The sequence below is a fragment of the Notolepis coatsorum genome (genome assembly GCF_963971535.1).
Source record: "Notolepis coatsorum genome assembly, chromosome: 2".
Lineage (NCBI taxonomy): Eukaryota > Metazoa > Chordata > Actinopteri > Aulopiformes > Paralepididae > Notolepis > Notolepis coatsorum.
In genome coordinates, this window is record NC_140166.1 from 101,596,058 (window position 1) to 101,621,604 (window position 25,547).

General features: G+C 42.5%; 1 protein-coding gene across 1 annotated transcript; it reads left to right on the top strand.

Moving 5' to 3' along the window:
• The first annotated feature begins 1,609 nt into the window (after positions 1-1,609).
• On the top strand, positions 1,610-24,811 carry LOC311223904 (ammonium transporter Rh type C-like). Its single transcript, XM_084308667.1, has 11 exons — positions 1,610-1,911; positions 4,673-4,865; positions 5,665-5,815; positions 8,543-8,690; positions 11,337-11,503; positions 16,195-16,332; positions 17,983-18,119; positions 18,257-18,381; positions 20,562-20,635; positions 21,105-21,181; positions 24,448-24,811. The coding sequence occupies exons 1-11, from the start codon at positions 1,686-1,688 to the stop codon at positions 24,479-24,481; spliced, it is 1,470 nt and encodes a 489-aa protein (XP_084164793.1). The 5' UTR covers positions 1,610-1,685; the 3' UTR covers positions 24,482-24,811.
• Positions 24,812-25,547: the final 736 nt, after the last annotated feature.

Genomic DNA, 25,547 nt, shown 5'->3' on the forward strand with positions numbered 1-25,547 from the left:
CAATTTAAAAAAAAAATAACATAAATGTGTTCCTTACCATAGTTATATTTCTCTGTATATTATTCCAATAAGCAACTGCTCTATACATTACTGTCTTTTTCAGAGCATTTGTATTTGGTAGAGGTAAAGTAAAGCATGAATCTAATGCTTGCCTTGTGTTATATTTGCATTGTCAAACTGACAAAAATTAATAAATGATCACCATTAATACTTTTATTTATTTATATATTTTGTCTTAACCAACATCTCATTTTATGGAACTATAGAGAAATTATTTGATAATCAGTGCAGCTAGTATATATTTATACGTACATTTCTTTACATTATAATTTATGTAATATTTTGCTCATGGAGAAAGCAATGAAGCCAGTATAAGTCAGCTACTCATTATGATTAATGGATAGTTGTGTTATGTATACTAATTAGTGCTGTCAATCGAAAATATTTAATCTGATTAATCGCATGATTGTCCATAGTTAACTCGTGATTAATCGCAAATGAATCGTATTTTCTTTTCTTTTCTAAATCTACCTTAAACAGATATTTTTCAAGTTTTAATACTCTTATCAACATGAGAGTCAACAAATGCTTGCTTTATGCAGCCATTAAATTTTAACACAAAAGGATGACCCTCATGCATTGCAAATTTGCATCAAATTCAAAACAGAGTGATGCACAAATAATAATTTAAAACAATGAATAAAGTGTGCATGAAATAATAGGGGAAAGAAAACGTTAAGAACTTGTTACATTCACCCACACAAAGGCTGAGGACACACAATCTCCCAGCTCTCTTTCTCTCTTGCCCCTTCCTCATCTCTCTCACCCCCCTCTCTCTCTCTCTATCTCTCTCACACACACACACACACACACACACACACACACACACACACACACACACACACACACACACACACACACACACACACACACACACACACACACACACACACACACACACACACACACACACACACACACACACACACACACACACACACACACACACACACACACACACACACACACACACACACACTTTGAGTCAGAAACAAACATAGTATCAATGAGAGTATCAATAATACACCAGAGTGAAGTCTAGTAAAAAAATAAAAAAATATATATATTTCTTTCTAAAACGTTAATCGTGCGTTAAAAGAAATTGTGGCGTTAACATAATTGTGCGTTGACGCGTTAATGACGCGTTAACTTTGACAGCCTTAATACTCATATTAGAAAGATGTCTTAGTTACATATCAAAACCATTATTCCAAGACGACTATTATACAATACATGTTAGTGGTGTTGAGAGTTAAAACAAATATGAGAAATTATTCAAATAATTTATATTAATCTATAGTACATAATCAGTCTAAGCTGATCAGCAGCATTACTTACTGTACAAAATGTATTTCTGTTTAGCTAGATATGGATCTAAAACATTGTGTTCAATGAATATTACACAAACACCCACACACACATTTCTCAGAAGAATGATGCTATCATCACCATCATCACATGTTGTTGAGGAATGCAAGCAGGTAAGGTGGCACCACTGAAGGGGGACACACCTCTCTGAACACCCTTAAATAGCTGTGCCAGATACTGCTTCAAGTCTCAAGGACACAGCTGGACTTGAATTGGACTGATCAGAGCATCACTGGTCCTCAACCAGTGAGTCAGTCATGGGGAACTCTGCCCAGGGCATCAAGGACTTCTTCTGTCCGCCCAAAAACACCAATGTGCGTGTTAGTCTTCCCATGGTCTGCTTCGTCTGGCAGATAGCCATGATCATTCTGTTTGGTGTCTTCATACGGTATGACGAGGAGTCAGACGCACACTGGATAGAAACCAAGAGGGAGCATCACATCACCAGTGACGCTGAGAATGACTTCTACTTCAGATATCCCAGTAAGTACAACAACAAAGCTGAATGTAATACAAGAGGAAACCCATCGCAAAAATCGAATTTCCCTTTGCTATTCCAATATTTGTGAGTAGGCCTACTGTTTTACAGATGACAAAACAAATATTTTATCTTTTCTGCACGTCTTAGCTGATGATGAATTGTAAACTGACAGTAGTCAGTAATACATGTAAATTGAGAGGAGGGTACAGACACATGAGAGAAGGTTCTGGAGGCAGGGGGTCAGAAATACCAAAAACATTTCTGGGTCCAAATGATCTGTATTTCATAGAACTGCTAATACTTTTGAATCAGCAGATTGGACCATACTCATAAAACCACCTTGGATATTGTCTGTCACGGTTCATACTCATTGTGTAGCAATTCCACAGATTAGAGTCTTGGTTCCCATGTCTAGCTTTAGGAAAGACCTGTTCCTGTTCTCAAATCCAGATGGAACTGTCTAAGGTTACAGAAGAAATAAATAATAATTATTCACATATATCACATGTAAAAAATATTCTGTGAATTCTAACAAATAAACAATATTAACTCAACATGTCCAAAAAGGAATAGGAAGAAGTATAAATGTATTTAATCCTACCCCTTCTCTATAGTGATTGTGAATATACATCCTTTTAAGTCACAATATATACATACATACATACATACATACATACATACATACATACATACATACATACATACATACATACATACATACATACATACATACATACATACATACATACATACACAGTCATACATACATACATACATACATACATACATACATACATACATACATACATACATACATACATACATACATACATACATACATACATACATACATACATACATACATACATACATACATACATACATACATACACAGTCATAAACATATATACACTTACATGCACTATTCTTTATACATTTAAATATATGTAGCCACTATAATAAAGTAAATAATAAATATAAATATGACATGGTTCACGTTTCAGAAACAAATACAGCAGAACCTTCAACAACCTACTCGGCTCTTATTCCTGGAAACACTGCTGTGCCAATGAAGACACTTTTTGGTGGTAGAACGATCGTCTGGTAATCTTAGTTCGATCCCGGCTCCTTCTGGCAGTATGTCAACGTGTCTTTGAGCAAGGCACTGAACCCCTAACTGCTCCAGGTGCTTGTGTCAGACAACTGCTGCTAAATGGATAGAATGGGTCAAATGCAGAGAAATTATTCCTCTCCTAAGACAATAAAGTACAAATCATTATTATTGTTATTATTATTAATAGTATTGCTATTATTATTATTATTATTATTATTATTATTATTATTATTATTATTATTATTATTATTATTATTATTATTATTTATTATTTATTATTATTATTATTATTATTATTATTATTATTATTATTATTATTATTATTATTATTATTATTATTATTATTATTATTATTATTATTATTATTATTATTATTATTATTATTATTATTATTATTATTATTATTATTATTATGGTTATTATGGTTATTGGTGTTGTTATTATTATGATTGCGCTATTATTAATAATAACAATAATTCATAATCCTCTATCATATTTGAAAACAATTTCCATATTTCTTCTGACATAAGTGTTAACATTTTAAATTAAATATTTGCTTACAGAGAGGGATCCATTCAAGTAATTATTGTGGTCCTTGCCTGTTTCATTTGAAAATCAAACTGCTATGGAAGGGAGATCCATTAGTAAACTGTAGTTTGTAACTGCATGAGTGTACTGCAAAGGTGACTCATCTGGCAAATAATACAATACAGTACAACACAATACAATTGTATTGTCCAAACAAAGTTGGGAAATAATATCTGGCCTTACCTCAGGCACACAAAAAAATATATGAATGAATGAATTAGTTAATGAATGAATTCATGTAAATAACCAAATAATGTTTTTATTTATGTATTTGTATAGCACCTTTCATACAACAATTGCAGCCCAAAGTGCTTCACAGCAGTACAAATACACAAATAAATTAAGCATAAAATCTACAAAATAAAAGCAAAGCATGAACTTCAGACATCTTTAAAAATAGACATAACATGTGCATTTGTTGTCTTTGACTGTGAACAACATTATTTTTAACTTGTCTCCAGGCTTCCAGGACGTCCACGTCATGATATTTGTTGGTTTTCACTCTGAATGACACTCTTACACATCTTCATGGAAGAACTTTCATCAGCATAACATGCAAAGTCAAAGATTTGTATTTTTCTTTTTCTTGTAGACATACAAAACTTACATAGGACTTATACAGACATACCAAAAACAGACATGGACATTAAAAAAGTACTTACAAAAAAAACTAAAAACATTACTATATATTGTGCATATATAACCAAGACGTATATACGTTACATGTAGTCCAATTCTACCTGCGATGCAAGTATGTGCTGCATCTCTATCGGGATGCCATCTTTCTCCATAGTGCATGTGAGAGGATGTGTCTCAGATATTATGAAAGTGTGTGTGAGAATGTGTATGAATGTGTGTCTCAGATATGTGTATGTGGGTACGTGTCTCACGTATGTATGTGTGTATGTCTCATATGTGTATGTGTGTGTATTTCTCAGACATGTGACTGTAAACCTACATTTTGTGTGTGTCTCGTACCCATGTATGTCTCTGACATGTGTGTGAGTGTGTATCTCAGATGTGTATATGTATGAATGACACTCTTTTGAACCTGTCTCCAGGCTTCCAGGATGTCCACGTCATGATATTTGTTGGATTTGGCTTCCTGATGACCTTCCTGAAGCGTTACAGCTTTGGTGGCGTGGGCTTCAACTTCCTCATCGCCTCCTTTGGTCTCCAGTGGGCTCTTCTCATGCAGGGATGGTTCCATTCCCTCGACCACAGCACAGGGAAGATCTACATAGGGGTTGAGAGGTGAGATACTGCACCACAGACACATCACAGTCAGAACCACAGGCAGAAGCACAGGTAGAATCACAGACACAATCGCATGCTGAACCACAGGCAGAATCACAGACAGAATCAACAGCTTTTCATGCATCAAGTCTCTTAGTTGTTATACAGAGCACAGAGATATATTACCTCACCTGGGACACAGTCAAAAGGAAGTCCCTGCAACTGAGTCTCTATAACTCACCTTTGACAAAGTGAAGTCCATTATCTAGAAACAAAAGCCCCAGGTTCTTTTGTCACTCCTTCAAAACATATACTGTATCTTCCATGTCATGTTGTCATGGGACCTCTCGAAGGGCACAACAGACATTCTTCTCATACGTAGCTAAGTCAGATCTTAAAAACAAAACAAGTTAATCACGTTTTAGTCACATCTCTCTCATACACAGTATGTACAGTAGCTACAGTATCTCAAAACCCATCTGTCTGTCCTTCCATCCATCCATCCATCCATCCATCCATCCATCCATCCATCCATCCATCCATCCATCCATCCATCCATCCATCCATCCATCCATCCATCCATCCATCCACTCCACCTCATCCTTCAGAAGCTTTACACAATTATTTTATTTAGTAGAAATACCTTTGATGGAATTGTTCTCTGCGTTTAACATTCTACTTTAGTAATAGCATGCACATGTGCTTTTTGATTTTGAATGTACATTGTAAAGTATTCAAAGTGAAAGCACATAATGATGTTATTTTATTTCAGTACTTAAGTATGAATACTTATTTACCACCCCTGCCATCCTTGCAGTATGATCAATGCAGACTTCTGTGTGGCGGGCTGTCTGATAGCCTACGGTGCGTGTCTGGGGAAAGTCAGCCCAGTCCAGCTCATGGTCCTCACCTTGTTTGGTATCACGCTATTCGCTGTTGAGGAGTACATCATCCTCAGCCTCATTCATGTAAGTCCTGTCAATCACATATCCTCAACCTCATTCATGTTAGTCCTGTCAATCACATCATCCTCAACCTCATTCATGTAAGTCCTGTCAATCACATATCCTCAACCTCATTCATGTTAGTCCTGTCAATCACATCATCCTCAACCTCATTCATGTAAGTCCTGTCAATCACATATCCTCAACCTCATTCATGTAAGTCCTGTCAATCACATCATCCTCAACCTCATTCATGTTAGTCCTGTCAATCACATCATCCTCAACCTCATTCATGTTAGTCCTGTCAATCACATATCCTCAACCTCATTCATCTAAGTCCTGTCAATCACATATCCTCAACCTCATTCATGTTAGTCCTGTCAATCACATCATCCTCAACCTCATTCATGTTAGTCCTGTCAATCACATCATCCTCAACCTCATTCATGTAAGTCCTGTCAATCACATATCCTCAACCTCATTCATGTAAGTCCTGTCAATCACATCAAACCCACAGCCATCGTTCTGACTTAGTTACTTAGATACTGATGGAATATTAAAGCATCGTACAGGTGCGGGTGCAGGAAGGAGTCCGAGCGTATGTGATGTTGAAGCGATATAGAGCATACAGCTAATGGATACAGCATTAACAACTTTTTAATTCATAGCGTATTATTGATTGATTGATAGGACGTGTAGCGCAGGTAAATTGTGACAGCGTATGAATGCATGGTGTTGGGATGGTAGCTGACTAGCTGATAGTAGAGTTATAACAGAGACATGGGCCGCGGAACGCATTTCAAATGGGTAGGCCAAAAATGACGTGACATAAAACATTATAAAATAGGACATACATTAGGTAAATAAAAGGGTATCTTGTTTTAGTGCATACATAGTGCACAAAGCATAGATGTCTATCATCGTCATCATTAAGCCTATTGAGTTGGCAGACCTATTCATGGTCATTATTATACAACAGTTAGTTACGACCACGCATTGTGATTGGTCGAGAGCGTATATTCATAAATCACCATGAATATACCACTGCGCTGGCTTTAGAATGTTGTAGAAAGTTTCAACTGCCATTCATTAAACGGAAACTTGTCAACATGCCCTACTCCGCGGACAACGTGTACGTTTGATTTAACGTACCCGTTAACCATAGGCGACCGGTGAGCCGAACATTAGAGAAGTGTTCTGTCAATCTCCCTAGCATTTAATGCTTTTTTTACTTTTCTGCTTGCGTGCGCGCACCTGCCAACAGTGCTGTACATGGTTCTGAATTAATACAATACACACACCCACTACTAGGCTACTACAGCCAGCCCCCCTCATTTAATATATAGTACAAATTAAGTGTTCAAATTAATTTCCAATATGATTAACCTTAATGCTGCAATATGCAACGTTTCGTCTTGGCATGGTCATCGTAGGCATTAATGATCTCTTCTGCTAAAAAGTTTCCACGATTTTGATTAACTCTGACTCTCATCATGCCCTCGTAGAGCAAGCCCTTGTTTGCCAAGATAAAGCAACATCTCAACGTGATCCGGTGGTGTGCCCAGGGGGCAGGGGCATACCACCTGCTGCTGCTGGCAGGTTCTGAATTACTTTGTTTATCTTTTGCCTTGAAAAAAAACTGTATATCCATTTAGCTTTTTGAAATTTGACTCAAAATAGTGCGCTGGTGTTCACTACAAAGCGATTGGCGGGGGGGAATTCGGAATGCAGATGTTTACAAAAAATAAATGATGCTTTGCGGCGTGATTGGTTACTGACTGTACATGGAATGCTTTTTATTTTTTTACCTAAACCTACCCATAATCACCTTGCTAAATAGTCACCAGGAAGCTGCAGCAGAACACACACAAACAATATAGTAGCCTATATAATGCTGAGCACATATATTATATATCATTTTCAAAATTCCCAGCATAAAAGACCCTAGAATTGTCTGTATTCATCCTATATTTTCCCTGACGGTACAACCTGATGTATAAAAGCAATAATACACGAGGGAGCCGTGGGATGTCGTGAATACTGTGATGTCATGAATACACACTGTGATGTGACACGAGCTTCGCATTGCGGGTGCATCACAGCCAAGGTAGGTTTGGCCACGGCCCTACTGGCCATACCGGTTCCGCGGCCTATGAACAGAGAGTTATAGTCAGGGTACACATCGGTCATAAAGAGACTCTCAGAAGGCTGTGGTGATTTATTATATTGAGTCCTTAGATGATGTGATTTATTACATTGACTTCTTCTTATATGATGTGATTTATTACATTGAGTTCTTAGATAATGTCTATTTTATGCTAAAACATGATTATTGTACTGTAAATGAGAGATATTTTATTGTACTACTTTTATTTAGTCAATTCTATGCTAATTGTATGCCTATCGTACTGCTATGAAGCACGTTGGGCTGAAATTCTTATATGAAAGGTGCTATACAAATAAAGTGTATTATTATTAATATTATTATTATTACTACCTACTTACTTACTCAGGCCCGTCCCTCCCAGCACATCCTGTAAAACAACCCTGAGCTGTAGAATCCTCAACAACAGAGAACCATTGATGACCATCTTGGTCAAAACCTCAGACCAATGATTCTGTAAACTCTCTTGGAATGGCTACACTATACCCTCTCTGGTCTCTGGTAACTGTATCCACTATGTATAACTACATGTAGGATGCTCTTACAGAGGCCTCCTATCTGACTCAAGTCCTGGTGCTCCTCTCTAGGCTAAGGATGCTGGTGGCTCCATGGTTATCCACACCTTCGGAGGGTATTATGGTCTGGCCATCTCCTGGGTTCTCTACCGGCCGAAATTGCATCTGAGCAAACACCTCAACGGATCAGTCTACCATTCTGATGTGTTCGCTATGATCGGTGAGTTTAGACCTCGGTTTTGAGCAGTTCATTGCATTTTATGTTTGTTTCTTTCAGTGTATGACTTAACAGGTTTCTATAGTTACACTGTCCTGCAGATTTAATAATCAAATGTTAATTCTAATCTTATCTAATCGTGTAGTACTATCAATGTTGTGTTGGTCTGTAATACTCCTTTATGCATGTGTGAGGGTGTGCATGTGTGTGTGTGTATTAACCTCTTAACAAGCGGGCAGAAAAGTGGCAATTTTTTTACTTGAACTTGAGGACTGCATACTTTTTTTGCAAACCAAAACAACATCATTTATACTTATAGCACATGCATGAGCCTGGTCTCTTTTGAAAGATGACATTCTGTGGCTGGGTGGCGAAGCGGACATTGCGCTCGTCACCAACACAAGATACACCGGGTTCGAATCCGGCTGTCGGCGTTGCCTCCGGCTTGGGCCGGCCGTCATACTAACTCAATTGGGAGAGTTAGCGGGTGGGAAGTCGAAGGGTGGTAATCTGGACGTTGTAAACAGTGACTCCTACAGGTCGGTTGGGGCGCCTGCACAGCTGAGACAGGAAAATGGCGGGTGCAGTGTGAGTCTCCTACACGTTACTCCTCGCCAAATGAGAGTCTGCGCTGGCAGGTGAAAAGATGCGACTGGCTGCCTGCACATGTATCGGAGGGGACATGTGACAGGCTTCTATCCTCTCTACAACCGGCCAGTGGGGGGCACATGCGGGCAAAGTTCAAGACAGGGGAGGGGAGAATTGGCACAGCTAAATTGGGATGAGAAAAATAGAAAAAGGAGGAGAAAAAGTGATTAAAAAAAAAAAAAAAATGACATTCTGAAGTTTCTGATTCCAGAAAAAATATTAACTTTTAGTATATTTTTAGTAAGTGCTTTTAGTAAGTGCTAAAGTAATAGAGTTACATAGGTCTGAACTTGAGTTGTAAAACAACTTGTTACTCAAGTTTTTCTGTAGTAGTTAGTAGTCCAGAGGTAGTATTTCCCCAGAAGGTGGTATGGCTTACAAATCCAGACGGAGCCATAGCCTGAAGCCTTATGTAGTACATATCCAAATTATAAAGATCCATTCAGAAATGAGTGATTAGGAGTGATTTTGGTAAACTGTGTACAAAGAAAAACTCAGTTTTCTCATAGACTTCAATTCATTCGGCTGTTTTGCTCTTCCTGTTTTCGTGTTTCTTCGTGTTTTTTGTTTTTATGATTTAGATCCCCATGTGGGGGATTTCGTCGCTATCGACAGGCAACAAATAAGCCTTTAATTCGATATATATATACTGTATTACAAAATATGCACACCCGAGCCACTAGGGGTCGCCAATGTGCCGGTTGCAAAAAATCCGAAAAACGTCCCATATGAGGGACGTTGCAGCTTCATTCTGCACCAACCACGTAATAATACGCGTTTGCTCACCAGCGGTTGAGCGGCAATCACGTACTATTACGTTTTTAGATCGTTACATTTTTTTTATATATATATATATTTTTTATATATCTTTTGATTGATTGATTTTTTTTCTCCAATCCCAATGTTAGTCGTTATGCCAATTCCCAATCCCCTTCCTGGTCGTTGTGCACCTACCCCCTACAGTCAGTCTGGGAGAGTGGAGGCTATCACATGCTTCCTCCGACACATGTGTAGCCAATCAACCGCTTCTTTTCACCTCGTAGCGCGGACTCTCACTGGGAGAGTGTAACGTGTGGAAGGATCACACTACCTCCCCCAGGTCTTTCCCTCACTGTGCGGGCGCCCAGACCGAACTGTAGGAGTCGCTGTTTACAACGACCAGGACCCACCCTCTAACACTGCCAATTGTGTTAGTAAGGACGGTCGGCCAACCCGGAAGCACCACAGCTGGATTCGATCCCACCGCCTCTGTGGTGGTGGGCAGACGCTTAGTCCGCTGTGCCACCCGGCCGCCCCAATTTTAATATTCTATACACTCTCACGGACCTCTGCGTTATCATTGGAAATCATTCTGAGACCTCGAGAGTGCAATGCCGGCCGAATCCTCAATACTGAAAATCGCGATCAGACAATTGGAATATTCATTTTGGAATAACTCCTAGCAAAGTTAAGGACTATCCTACTTTGATCCTACAATGATTTCACATCGATCGCAACGATCAATGTATGTAGTATTCAAAACGTATGCCGTTGCTGACGATCAGAGCATCACAAAATGACCCCCCCCTTTGATGCCTTCATGATGAAACATAATACCTATTATATACCTTTGATTTGGAAATAGTATCGTGTCCAGGCGAGAAACGGGAACGACCTTCGCGAAATGCACATAGCGCTCCAGAACTCAGCTTCCAGGAATTAGCCCCGATCACTTTGAAACTATACAATATTCACCACGGGATAACACGCGAACGTATACATGAAAAAAATTACTCTTTTTTACATATTGGACTACAAATAGTGTCTGTCAAATGAGCCTGACTATTTTTTCCATAGCTATAACATAGAATATACAATAGATCCGCAAAGATCGTGAAATGTCGTGAAAATAGGCAATGGAAAGCTGGCGCTAGAGAGCAGAGATGGGCGCTGGCTATGGCATTGAATGAGTTAATGAACTGTAAATGTGACTGACTGTACTGTGTGTGAATCTCTCTTCAGGAACACTGTTTCTGTGGATGTTCTGGCCCAGTTTCAACGGAGCCATCACTGACCATGGAGACGGTCAGCACAGGGCTGCCATCAACACCTACCTGGCCCTGGCCTCCTCCGTTCTCACCACTGTGGCCATATCTAGCATGTCTCAGAAGGGAGGCAAGCTTGACATGGTAACACTCTTTCACTGTGCACGTGTTTGTGTGTGTGTGTTGCATCAGCAGCTTTTGAAAAAGCTGAAAGTCAGGTGATTCCAGGCCACAGTACTAGTCTATGAACGCAATGCAAAGTGGGCAACATGTTGACAGAATTTAGAAATGCACAAACACAAACTGCTGTTTTTATCTTTTAGATGCTAAGTGCCAGATGCTAAGCTAGCTATGTGTAGCAGGGTGGATTATCCCTGCTTCGTGGGAACGGTTGCTGGCAGTCACAAGGTAGCTGAACACAGTAGAGTTCCGTCTGACTGCACCCTCGTCTTTGGGCCTGGAGCGTCAAACTGGGACCCGGTAGTGGGAGTGAATGGGGCCCGGGATTTACCAACCTGGTTTGGTACTCTGGTCCTCCTCGCCTCTCCGGGGCGGTCAGCAGTACTCCCCAACTCGCTCTCACTTCCCTGATTACCTCCGTGGGCCCTCCCACACCTAGTGACTGATATGCCTAAATAGATTCGTTCCTCCCGCAAGCAGTACCCTCCCTTGATGACCACTAGAAACCTTACAATGAAAAGGGGAGAGTTGGGTAGGAAGGGGTTAATCATATATACGTTACCCACACCAAAAGAGTTAATACTGGGCACAGGAATGGACACGCACACAGAATCCCATCTAATGTTTAATACTAGTTGTACTGTTCAGTTACAATGATTTAATAGGAGTGGTCAAATGGACTGAAGTCCCACTATAGCTCCGTTTGTAACTCAATACCTCATAGACACGTATATTATACACCCACCTCTGGGTTAGTATCAGGGATAATATACCTCAATGTGTTTGACTCATCACCCACGTCTGGGTCGGTACCATGTGTAATACCTCTATCAGGCTTTAATTATATGGCAAGAACAGTACCTCTCTAAGGCTTTACTTATGATGCACCAGGTCTGTAACCTCCCCACAGGGAAAGGGTTAATTAGATGGGAAAATATTATTAAAGAACAAACACGTTATCACACTCAAAGGAAACCAAAAATGTGGGCCCACTTTACCAAACAAAAGTTCTAGCTAAAGCCGGCTTCTAATGTTTGGGGTGCCCCTCCACGCTGCTGTTAGCGTTCGGTTCAAACAACAATTCTCTTCGCCCTTTAGGCCGAAACACACTGTGTACCGTGCAATAAGATCCTGGGCACCGAAGCCCTAATGTACTCAACCAAGATGGCGGCCTCGCCGCACCACCACCGTTCGGGTAGCAAGATGGCGTCGAACGCTCTCGTCATGGGCGCCAGCAAGCGGGGCTGGAGCAGAGGGGCAGGAGCTGGCTGAGAGCGTGTGGTTGTAGACAGCCGGTGCAGAGTCGACGCGCATCCATACACTTGCCCTCACTCACACTGAAGCTACACTCTGGGTCCCAAACAGCCCACCTGCTACACGGTTATACTGTGGCGCAACGTGGTTGACTATACCACCGGTTTTCTTCAGCGCCTCGCGCTCGGGGTACTCTGGAGTCAATATAGCCGTTAGCAGCATGCTACTTATACCGTCACACTGCTACTGTAACCCGCTATCTATAGACGTTAGTCTTTGGGTTCAGTTTATCAGTTTCTCTTACACACTAATATCTTGGATATTAACGGACAACGGAACAGTTGGTTGGTAAACAAGACGCTTTATTACTACCTCAGGTGGTTCCTCAATCCCAACAAACCCTGCCTCTCGCGCCACTCCCACTTACTGTAACTGTCGTAAACATGTCTTCTTCTTCTTCTTCTTCTTCTTCTATTTGGTGTTTTACGGCGGACGGGCACCAAAATTGGGCCATTTACCGCCACCTACCGACCCGGAAATCGGGCCAGTCTTCCATTCTCCCCTCTTCTTTTTCTTTTTTTTTTCAGCGGTTCAATGACAGATCGCGACCAAATCCATTCAACCCCCTAACACACCAAACAAAACAAAACCCATCCCTAACATCACCACCCTATCCAACCTAATCTATGAGTCACTCATTGCCTCCTGCGGCTGACTCTGGCCTTCCTGAACACTCACCACCCCCTTCCCTAACTCTCTTACTTGATCACTCACAACAACCTTCTTCCCTGACTTCCCTAACTCCCTCGATACTTGCCCCATTGTCAACCCCTTCATACCCATGTCTAGTACTGCCGCCTCAACTACTAACCTTAACCTCTCTGTCCTACTGCTAACCATAACTATAGTATTCACCACTCTCGTCACAAATGCCACTATCTCCAACTTCACCCCCCACACCCTCTCTTTCTCCTCTTGTACTTCCTCTACCGACAAATGCCCTTTTCTAAACCCCTTATCCACACCTTGCTTCCCCTGATCCTCCTGCACTACCCTTACTGCCAAATGCCCTTCTCCTTCCTCACCTTGCTTTCCCTGACCTAACTTCCTAACTGCCTCCGCATACGAAATCCTATCATCCCTTCTCACTCTCTGAACCTCAACCTCCCTCCTCATCACCTCACAACCCCTAAACGCTACACTATGTTCCCCACCACAACTACAACACTTCAGCTTCACTCCCTCTCCACACTTCCCATATTCATGCTCCCCGCCACACCTAGCACACCTCTGTCCCTTCTTACAAGAAACAGCTACATGGCCAAATTCCTGACACCTATAACACCTAAGAGGACTCTGAACAAATTCCCTAACCCTAAACAACCTACACCCTACAAACACTACACTAGGAACAACCTTCCCTCAAACAACCTTCCCTCAAACAACCAACCCTCAAACTTAATCACTACCGTCTCCGTCTCTACCCTATCTGCTCCCCTCTTCATCCTTTCTGCACCCTTAACTATGCCATTACGCCCGTCCTTCCCTAACCCTTCCACCAGCTGCTCCACGCTAACCTCAACCGGTACCCCAGCTATCACCCCCTTACATCCCCCCTCCCTCTTCTCCCCTACTCTCACTACCTCCCTTATACCCACGCCACCAATGCTCCTCATCTTCCTAGCCATCTCCACCTGCCCTACACTTACACACCCTACGGCCAGATTCCCATCTCTCAAAACTCTAGCATACTTTACCTCTCCTAACTGCTTACCTACGAGTTTTGGCAGCTCGAACAACCCTAACTTGCTCACTCCCCCCACCCCCTCAAACCTAACCACTACATGAATCACTTCCGCAACAACCTCGTCTCTACCCTCACCATCTGATCCACTCGAGCTATCCCCCCTACCGTTCTTCCTTTTCACCCCCTTCCCCCCACTATCCCTGCCCCTCTTCTCCACCTTACTCCACCCTTCCCCCCCGCCCTCACCCCCCGAACCACACTCCATACTGTCATCTCCCATCACCAAACTCACTCCCTCAGGGAGCAGCAAGGCGGACATACCCATCGGCTCATTCCCTTCATATCCGTCAAACGAGACCCTGCAGTCTTCACCCTTGATCCAGGAAACAAACCCCATATACACCTTGCCATCCCCGGGGTACACAGCACGACAGCGGGAGCCCACCCTCCATACTAGAGCCTCCTCCAAGACTCCATATCCCATCAAACAGTTCTCTCGACAAGGAAACTTAAGTCTCTCCCGCTTTCGACACCACCGCTCCGGCACACCAGGACCAGACTCCAAACATTCAATCTGCAAAACGCTTCCCTCCTGGCGGAGCGACTCTACTTCCCATTCCGTCATCCTCCCGCCACCGACACGGAACAAGCCTTCCACCATCTCCTCCGAAAACCACAACCTCCTCTGCTCCGACCACACCCAGCCGCAATCCAACCCAACCGCTCCTCCTTCCGCCATCCTGGCGCCTTCCGCTAGCCAGCAGCCGCTTCGCCACATGGTTTTCTCTCCGTAAAGTTAGCCTCTTCCAGAACTCCTCTGGCGACGTCCTTCCTTCACTACCAGCGGCACCCCCCCAGCGTCTTCTCAGGCAATGATGTTCGTCGTAAACATGTCGTAACGTATAATCCTCTTGTAGTCAGTTAACAATACTATGACAGTGGTAACCAAAAAAAAGAATCCTTAACCATATGCATTGGGCAAAAATGAGGCTAGTTTTGCATAGGGTGACCAAACTTCCTCTTTTCACGCCCTGTCCGGGGCGTCCGTTTTTTTAAATTATAAATTAATGAAAATGTCCGGGTTACATTGTTTCTCACAGGACTATTATGCATGCACTTAAATTGACTGGCGCATTGCACAGAATACTACGGTACTCTGTTGCGTGTGACGTATTCCTTGAGAAGACTGCTTTGTGAGCGGCGCTACTACGTCGTTCACTCGCAAACAGAGGAAGCGCCGAAGCGGACAGATTTGATTCTACTCACAGAGCAGCATTGATTCTGCTCTCAATGCCAAAGCGAAAATGTAGCCTACATTACAGATGAACTGCAGAGAAAATTCCCAATTTACCGTCTCAGTCAAGACAAATGGGAGGCGGAGTGCAACACGTGCAAAGCTTGACCATAATTAGGTTTTGGTGTCGTTAATGAAGGTGCCGGAGATCTCAAAGACAGACAGATGTCTTCATGACCCTGCTGCTACATCAGTGGTCACTCAGGGTCAGACAGACTGATGACTAGACGTCTAGGTGTGTCTTCATGACCCTCCTGAGTCCTGCTACATCAGTGATCACTCAGGGTCAGACAGACTGATGACTAGACGTCTGGGTGTCTTTGTGTTCCTCATAACTGACTGTGTTGATGTTTCTTACAGGTTCATATCCAGAACTCCACCTTGGCAGGTGGTGTTGCTATGGGAACAGCAGCAGAGTTCATGATCCAACCCTACGGATCCCTGATCGTGGGCTTCTGCTGTGGGATCCTCTCCACGTTTGGCTACCTCTACATCTCTGTGAGCCTACTTTCATTACCTTTTTCATCTTTGGTCAGGAGAGATGTTGTTGAATTTACAGTGTGAGGTCACAACTTGGGTTTATAGGCTTTGGAAAGTGGTAGCAACTTTCCAAAGAAGGATCACCACCTTTATGCAATGGAATGACTTTGGCACATTTCCAGCAATGGAATTACTTTGGCACATTTCCAGCTTAATGGAGTTTCATTAGTTGTTAAAGATAGATTAAATAAGTGAGACAAAGGATATGATAAAACATGAGAGGCAAGTTTGATGAACTTGATCTCCATACCATCTGAACCACAGCTAGTACCCAAGCTTAATTCATCAATGACCTTCTGAACCTCAAGTGGACGAATACTTCTAAAGGAAAAGGAGCTATTACATCTGGTGTTATTAAGAGGCACATCAGAGTAGGAAGAGTCATTACATTTTAGTCTGCAGACAGAATTAAAGTGCTGATTAAAGGCAAGTGCAATTGATGAGGGATCATTGACAACTTCATTATTAATTCTAATATGAGTGAAACTTATAATTGACTTCTTAGTTATACTGTTGATTCTCTTCCAAAACTGTTTTGGATTGCTAAAATCATTGCTTAAACAATCTTTGAAATAGTTGGATTTAGCATTTCTTGTTTTAGTTGTACATAAGTATTTGTTTATATGCATTGAAGTCGGCAGAGTCCTTTGTCAGGCGATGCTTTTCCCAAGCCTTATCTCTTTGTTTATACAGATTTATAAATTCACTATTAATCCAGGGCAAGTGTCTACCCTTGACTTTGAGTGTCTTCCAGGGAGCATGATGGTCAATAACATTAGTAAGCTCAGTATAGAAGAAATTCCATGCATCTTCAACAAATGGAATTAATTGAAACCTGTCCCAATTTATAGATGTTATATCTTGAATAAAGTGCTCAGTATTCAAATTCCTACATTGTCTTATCCTGAGGAATTTAGGTGGAAGACGTGGTAGCTTTATCTTCCAAATGCAGAAAATTATAGAATGGTCGCTGAAACTATCGGGTAACACACCAGAGTTTGAGATTCTATCTGGATGTGTGACGAGAATCCAATCTAGCAGGGACTTGGATCTAGAATCAACTCTAGTAGGCTCACTTATGAGTTGAGTTAAGTTGATACTGCCAAATAGGTTTCGAAATAGGTTTCGAACATTACTAGATGATCGATCTATCTCATGATTCTAGGGGTTTCTCTACAGTGCTGTTGGTTTTTCTTGTTGTTTTCAACTGCTAGGCAGTGGTGGTTATTTTGGGATTTTCACCCAGTTATTTTATACTGGTGTTTTGTGTTTACTACAGTTTTTATTTTTATTTATTTTATTCTTGTGTTTTCCCCCACCCTCTCTCATCGCTCAGCGATTCCAGTGGTGGGGTAACTTTAAGATTCCCCTTTTTGTGTGTATGTGTGTGTGTCCTACACCCCCCCCCCCCCCCCCCCCACCCTGACAGTTGGAAGGACATGTTTTACTGTTTGTTATCGTTGTTGTTGAAATGGGCTTTTGCTCAGTTGCCCACCATGACATCAAATAGTTACACTTTGTGATTTGCAGTAACTTGAAGCAGGTTCCTTATCAAACAGAAACAGGCTCCAGGTTGGTAACTTGAACACTTGTTTCTTTCCAACTTAGCCCTTCTTGGAGAAGTACCTGAAGATCCAGGATACATGTGGTGTCCACAACCTGCACGCCATGCCTGGAGTGATTGGTGGCATCGTAGGAGCCATTACTGCAGCAGCCGCCAGTCCGTCCGTCTATGGGAAGGAGGGGTGAGTGATGCAACTTGAGTTAATTGACAGCTCTGGTATGAAGCACAGCATTGAAGATGCAACTTGAGTTGATTGACAGCTCTGGTTAGAAGCACAGTGTTAAAGATGCAACTAACTTTTGCCATTTTTCTTCCCAGGTTGATCAATGTATTTGACTTTACAGACCAGTTTACAAACAGAACTGTAGGAACACAGGGAGGCCACCAGGCTGCTGGCTTGTGTGTGTCCATCGTGTTTGGAATCGGCGGAGGAGCTATTGTTGGTGAGTTGTTGGTGTATCTGACCCAGGGATATTACTATCTACTACTATCCTACTACTACTACTACTACTACTACTACTACTACTACTACTACTACTACTACTACTACTACTACTACTACTACTACTACTACTACTATGACGCATTCTGTAGGCTGACACTGATAAAGACATGACATTCTGTGGGCGGACACTGATAAAGACATGACATTCTGTAGGCTGACACTGATAAAGACATGACATTCTGTAGGCTGACACTGATAAAGACATGACATTCTGTGGGCTGACACTGATAAAAGCTGACATTCTGTAGGCTGACACTGACGAAGACATGTTAGTCTTTTGTTTGTTTTCTCTTATGAATAAAAAAAATCTTTCTCTTCAGAACCTCTGAATGTAAGTGACTTGGTGAACTACTTTAGAAAGCAGTGAAGACATTCATTAAAAACATCAAAGTGTTTTCATACAACTTTATTCAAAAGCAAGTTACTAATTATTGTTTTTTTTTGTGATCAAATCTTTTTAATTTTGTTTTTCAAACATGAAACAAAACATATCACACACAATAATAATAATAATAATAATAATACATAAAAAGACATCCCAAAACATTATTATAATTTTTTTTATCCTCTTTTTCTCCACATGATTTTCTATTTTTCTCCCTATCCCAATTTAGTCGTTATGCCAATTCCCCCCTCCCCTACCTGGATGTTGTGCGCATGTTCCTCCTACTGGTCGGTACAAGGGAATACTGAAGGCTACCACATGCTTCCTCCGACACATGTGGAGACAGCCAGTAGCTCTCTTTTCACCTGGCAGCGAGGACTCTCATTGGTGAAGCGTAACGCGTGGGAGGTCACGCTGCCTTCACCATTTCCTGCCCTTCGCTGAGCAGGCGCCCAGACCTGACCTGTAGGCGTCGCTGTCCACAACGCCAGATTACCACCCTCGACTTCCCTCCCGCTAACTCAGCCAAATGAGTTAGTATGACGACCGGCCCAAGCCGCAGGCAATGCTGACTCCGGGAGTCGAGACCGCAGCCTCTTGCATTGGTGACGAGCGCAATCTCCGCTACGCCATCCGACCGCCTCCAAAACATTAATTTAACACAACAATGACTAGACAAGGGCGGCTAAGTGGCGCAGTGGGCAAGGCGCTCGCCACTAACGCAGGAGATGCTGGGTTCAAGCCCAGCTCTCTGCGTTGCTACCAGTTTGGCTGGTCGTTCATACTAACACAATTGGCAGTGTTAGGGGTGGGAAAGCTGGTGGGTGGGGATCGGACGTTGTGGACAGCGACTCCTACAGGTCGGTTGGTGCGCCTGTACAGCAGAATCAGGAAGCAACGGGGGCAGCGTGAGCCTCCCACGCGTTACTCCTCGCCACTGAGAGATTGCGCTGTACAGGTGAAAAGATGCGACGGCTGCCTCCTCGTGTACCGGAGGGGACACGTGATGCAAGGCTTGGTCCACATTGCAGCCGACCAGTGGGAGGCATGGTCTAGCAACGTTTGAGACAGGGGAGAGGAGAATTGAAGGGAGAATTGGCAAGGCGAAATTGGGATGGGAGAAAAATTGAAAAAGGAGGAGAAAAAGTGGATAAAAAAACAAAACAATGACTAGACAATAAATGAGACAGACCGTACAGTTAACATCCCAAGCCCCCTCCATCACCACCCACCACAGCCACGATACCCAACCCTCGAGGGCCCAGAGTCCGGCACCCCAGCGAGGCACAGATGCTCAGATGCTCACGCTAAACCTTTCGCTAAACTAAATGTGTCTCGCATGAACTACAACACACAAAAACACAATGACATTTTATGATGAATTGAAAATGGAGGACCCTGATGTAAACAAGACGAAAGTCTTTCTCTGGTCTGCATCCCCTTAACAATTGTGTGTATTGAGCTGTACTGTACTGTACCCATTCTACAATCTGTTAATAAAGTTTTCAATCAATCAATCAATCAACATATAGCTAATATACTTGTACAACAAAGTACTCTTAAAACAGCTAATAACAACATTAACGTTTATATGATATGGGTGGCCATGTTGAAATGACGTCACATGGCACTGAGGCCTGAACTGGGGGTTGAATTTGCAACTAGGAACTCCGAGTTGACATGCCGTTTTATGAGATGTTTCTAAATTAACTTGCTTTCTCTTCCTGTCACAGGTACGATTCTGAGATTACCCCTTTGGGGAGACCCTGCTGATGACAACTGCTTTGATGATGAGGTTTACTGGGAGGTGAGAGTGCTGTTCACTATACCACCAGTAGATGACGCTGTCATTCTTTCATCTGGAAGGAACAGCATATTTTTTCAATTTAGGGAAACTTTCTTTCTTTCTTTCTTTCTTTCTTTCTTTCTTTCTTTCTTTCTTTCTTTCTTTCTTTCTTTCTTTCTTTCTTTCTTTCTTTCTTTCTTTCTTTCTTTCTTTCTTTCTTTCTTTCTTTCTTTCTTTCTTTCTTTCTTTCTTTCCCTTGTGGACTTCATGAAGGAAACAGATAAATTCATGTAATGTTGTAACAGCATTGTTTTGAATGTACTGTAATGTTAATGTAAGGATATGATATATTTTACAACAGAAATCAGACATCTTACTGACATCGTCCACGGCACGCTGAGCCTTTTGTTTTGCACTTTGTGCATGAAAACGTCTCCTGCAGGGACAATAAAAATGTACCTCGACCTTTGACATTGACTTTGTTTCTCAGGTTCCCGAGGAAGAGGGTGAGACCATTCCTCCAGTTCTGGAGTACAACAACCACATGGTCCTAAAGCATCGAGAGATGTAAGTCTAACATCCACTACCCAGAGAGGTAGCGCACGCGCGCGCACACACACACACACACACACACACACACACACACACACACACACACACACACACACACACACACACACACACACACACACACACTGTTAACAACTCTGAGAAATTGAGATCCCTACTCCACCAGGGGAGCCAGCTGGCCCAGCAGAGACCTCCTACCAGCACCAAGAGGAGAGATGAGAAGGCAGACAGAACTAGACATGCATAGAAAGGAAGAAGAGGGGGTATGTGACATCACTGAGAGTAGACTGACGCAGAAGAAAACATTAAGTTGGGCCTCCAGTTCCAGTACATCAGGGGAACTGAAGGAGCTCCACCTAGTGGACACTCCAGCAAGTCCACTTCCATTGACCCTACTACAAGATGAGGGCCTGGGCAGCTCCATGACACGTCTGTGTATCCCAGACACGCCTGGACATGTCCTGATGAGCCCAGGAAGAACCCCAACAGGTAGCCCCTCAAGCCCACCTCCAGTGTATGAACCTCCAACCCCAGGGACCATCCTGGAGGGAGACCTTCCTGAGGAACCGTTGCCTTACAACATACTGCCAACTCAGGACACTGATGAACATTATAGAGCTGGAACACCTCTGGACCTCCTGGCCACAACCCTGGAGGAGAGACTGAAGGGCGATGTCACCAACACACCAGAAGACGTGTTGAGAAGGAGCAGGACCGGACATACGTCAAAAGAGGGAATGCTTTCTGGGGCCCAGCTGCTAGGGGGGGCCCATGGAGACCAGCATTAAACGTATGATATGAGTTAAGCAGGTTTGGAGAGGGGCCCGTTCGCGTGTAGTCTTTTACCAACGCACTTTCAGTTCCGCGTTCGGGTTCCGCGATCTGATTGGCCACTGACGTTTCTCTCAGCGCCAATCGCGTTACGCCTAGATCTGCCTCTAACAGCCTGCTAGCTAGCTAACGCCTAGTTCAATCACTGGTTAAGCTTGGCGACTCTTTCGAAGTTGGTTAAGGTTAGAGTTTGGAATCAGGGCTGGTGGTCTATCGCCCTGCTCTAAGACAAACTCTAACCTTAACCAACTTCGAAAGAGTCGCCAAGCTTAACCAGTGATAGAACTAGGCATAACGCGATTGGCGCTGAGAGAAACGTCAGTGGCCAATCAGATCGCGGAAAACTGAAAGTGGGTTGGTAAAAGACTACACGCGGCCCGTTCACTGGTCTTTTTCAGGGGCCCAGACACTGACACTGTAATGTGCGTGTGGATGTAACTGGGTTCAGATAAAGACAAACAGAATAAGTTAGGTCACAAATAGGCTGGTAAAGATATGCCTCCTAAAGTGTGTAAACGGAAGTACAGGAAGTACAGGCTACAGGCTTTCCGGTTTCGACAAAACAATTATAGAAACGTGTGAAGTGCACAATATTTCCTTGTTTAAGCCACTGCAACGGCTTTGCCTGAAGAATTTACTACATGACCGGGACGTTCTAGCTTGTTTGCCGACATGATTCGGGAAAAGTTTGGTCCGTTCGGAGGCAGCTTCCAGGGGAAGTACATACACCGGAAATTCTACCCCATACACTTTTGGCCGTAGTTATTTACCAGGCTTTATCTCACGGAGGAGATAAAACTGAGAACAAGGTTAGGTCACATATCAATACATAAATGCACTCCTAAGCCCTCTTGACACTGCAGAGCAAGGTTAAAATGCTGTAGCAGAGATCCAGGGTAGAATTAATAATAATCAATTTCCACTGACGTTCTGTATCCACCTACAACCTCATTAAGGGCCTGATGTCCTCAGACTTATTAAAGGGGACATGCATTATAAATGGCTTTTTCCAGTATTTAGCATTGTATTATAGCAATAGGGGTTAGTATCAATGGGTCTGTGTCTCTAATTACCATATTGACTCATCAGTCTAGTCTAGAGTTCACAAGATCTTCCCTCACTCAACTAAGCTGTTCTGATTTGACAGTTTTGCTGACGTGAATATAGCACTGATTTGCATAACTAACGGCCCCTCTATGGTTGACAGCGCATTTTACACACAACCTGACGGCGCGCGTGGGGAAACACAAACACACACGCATTTTACACACAACCTGACGCGCAGGGCTTCTCCCTGGTAGAGAGAGAGAGAGAGAGCGAGAGAGAGGGACCACGGCGCAGGAGAGGAGTGTGTGAAACACAAACACACACGCATTTGACACATGGGGGTTCTCTCTGGTAGAGAGAGAGAGAGAGAGGGACCGTGGCGCAGGAGTGTGTGAAACACAAACACACACGCATTTGACGGGTGGGGCTTCTCCCTGGTACAGAGAGAGAGAGGGACCGCGGTGCAGGAGTGTGTGAAACACAAACACACACGCATTTACACACACAACCTGGACCGCACAGGGGAAGCAGTGGAGAGATAACTTTATGCTCTCTCTCTCTCTCTCTCTCTCTCTCTCTCTCTCTCTCTCTCTCTCTCTCTCTCTCTCTCTCTCTCTCTCTCTCTCTCTCTCTCTCTCTCTCTGTCTGCCAGTCGCAGACTGTGGGGGACTCTCACTCAAAGCGCTTATGGGCGGAGCCCATCCAAAAATAGCCTGAAATCCTGAAGCTGAAAAATTATGCTTTTGAGTACTTGTGTAAAATTGCCCAAATAGTGCAAGGAATAGCAATGCATGTCCCCTTTTGTTAAAGTTATGTGATGTATACGATTGCATGTAACTGTATAACTGTTTCCACAAGAGGGTGCTATAGGCGGAGCTATTAATGCTGGCGCCAGGTAAGAGGTATAAAAGGAGAAGTTAACTCCCCCTCTGTCTCTTCCCATCTACCTCTCACAGAGAGAAGGTCTCATGTACTAGTATGCTCAATGTGATAATAAACCACGCCGATTAATGGCTAAGTGAGAGGACCTTGTCGTCATGACCGACTTATTGTCGCCCCATAAGTGACTCTGTCAACACCTTTAACACAAAACATATGCAGAAGATGTTCATATTCAGGTATTCTCTCTAAAGTTGGGTGGCTTAAGTTTAAGAATATTTAAATGGTACCAGGTTAACATAATATTTAAATGGTTCCAGCTTGACATACTATTTAAATGGTTCCAGCTTGACATCATATTTAAATGGTTCCAGTTTTACATACTATTTAAATGGTTCCAGTTTTACATAATATTTAAATGGTTCCAGCTTGACATAATAATTAAATGGTTCCAGTTTAACGTCTTGAAATCTAATCAATAGTTAATTTCCTCATTCTCCTCACAGGTCTGAGTCCAACTTCTCTGCAGAGGAGAAATAGTACTTGATACTTTGAGGACAGCAGATTTCCTTGAACTTGGAGCAACAAACCATAATTCATGAAGGACCCACCAGCAGAACAAGGCATAAGCCTACAGGACAAAACCATTGTTTTTGGCATGTGGGTCCCATGTTATTCAGTTGTTTTACATTATTGGAAGCTGGACAAGGATGGGGACAAAATGAGAAAGCAAAGCAAGGATGACATTGGACCTAGGCTTGGGCGGTATAATTTTTTTCATACCGTCATACCCTGCTGACATAATACCCCGGTATACGGTATATGACGGTATGACTTTCATTTTCATCAGCGGGGGGGGGGGGGGGGGGGGGGGGGGGGGGGGCGGGGGGCAGAGCTAACAATATACTCGTTATCACCATACATAACGCTAGGGTGACCATATTTTGATTTCCAAAAAAGAGGACATGCTGGCCCCATCCTCGAGATACTTAATGATACTTTGCTCAATCGAAGCAGGCATGGCCACCTTCATTTCACTATGTCTTGTGTATGCACTGTACTGTATGTGATGAATAAACCTCTTGAATCTTGAATCTCTACTCAAAGTTTACTCAAAGATGCCTTTATTGTTTTAACCTCTTAACATGCACCCAGAAAAGCGGCAATTTCTTTTTTACTTCAACTTGAGGACTGCATTCTTTTTTTGCAAAGCTTATCTTTATACGTTATGCTTAGCACACGCATACGCCTGGTCTCTTTTGAAAGATAACATTCTGAAGTTACTAATGCAAAAAAGGAAAATCACTTTTAGTGCTAATGAAATAGAGTAGCATATAGGTCTAAACTTGAGTTGAACGTGAACTTGTGTAGTAAAATTTTTCTGCAGTGGTTGCAATATCCCAAATGTAACGACATAACATGCGCCCAGAAAAGTGGCAATTTTTTTACTTGAACTTGAGGACTGCATACTTTTTTTGCAAAGCTTATCTTTATACTTTATGCTTATAGCACATGCATAAGCCTGGTCTCTTTTGAAAGATAACATTCTGAAGTTTCGTACACAATAAATAAAAATCACTTTTAGTGCTAATGAGTAACATAGGGC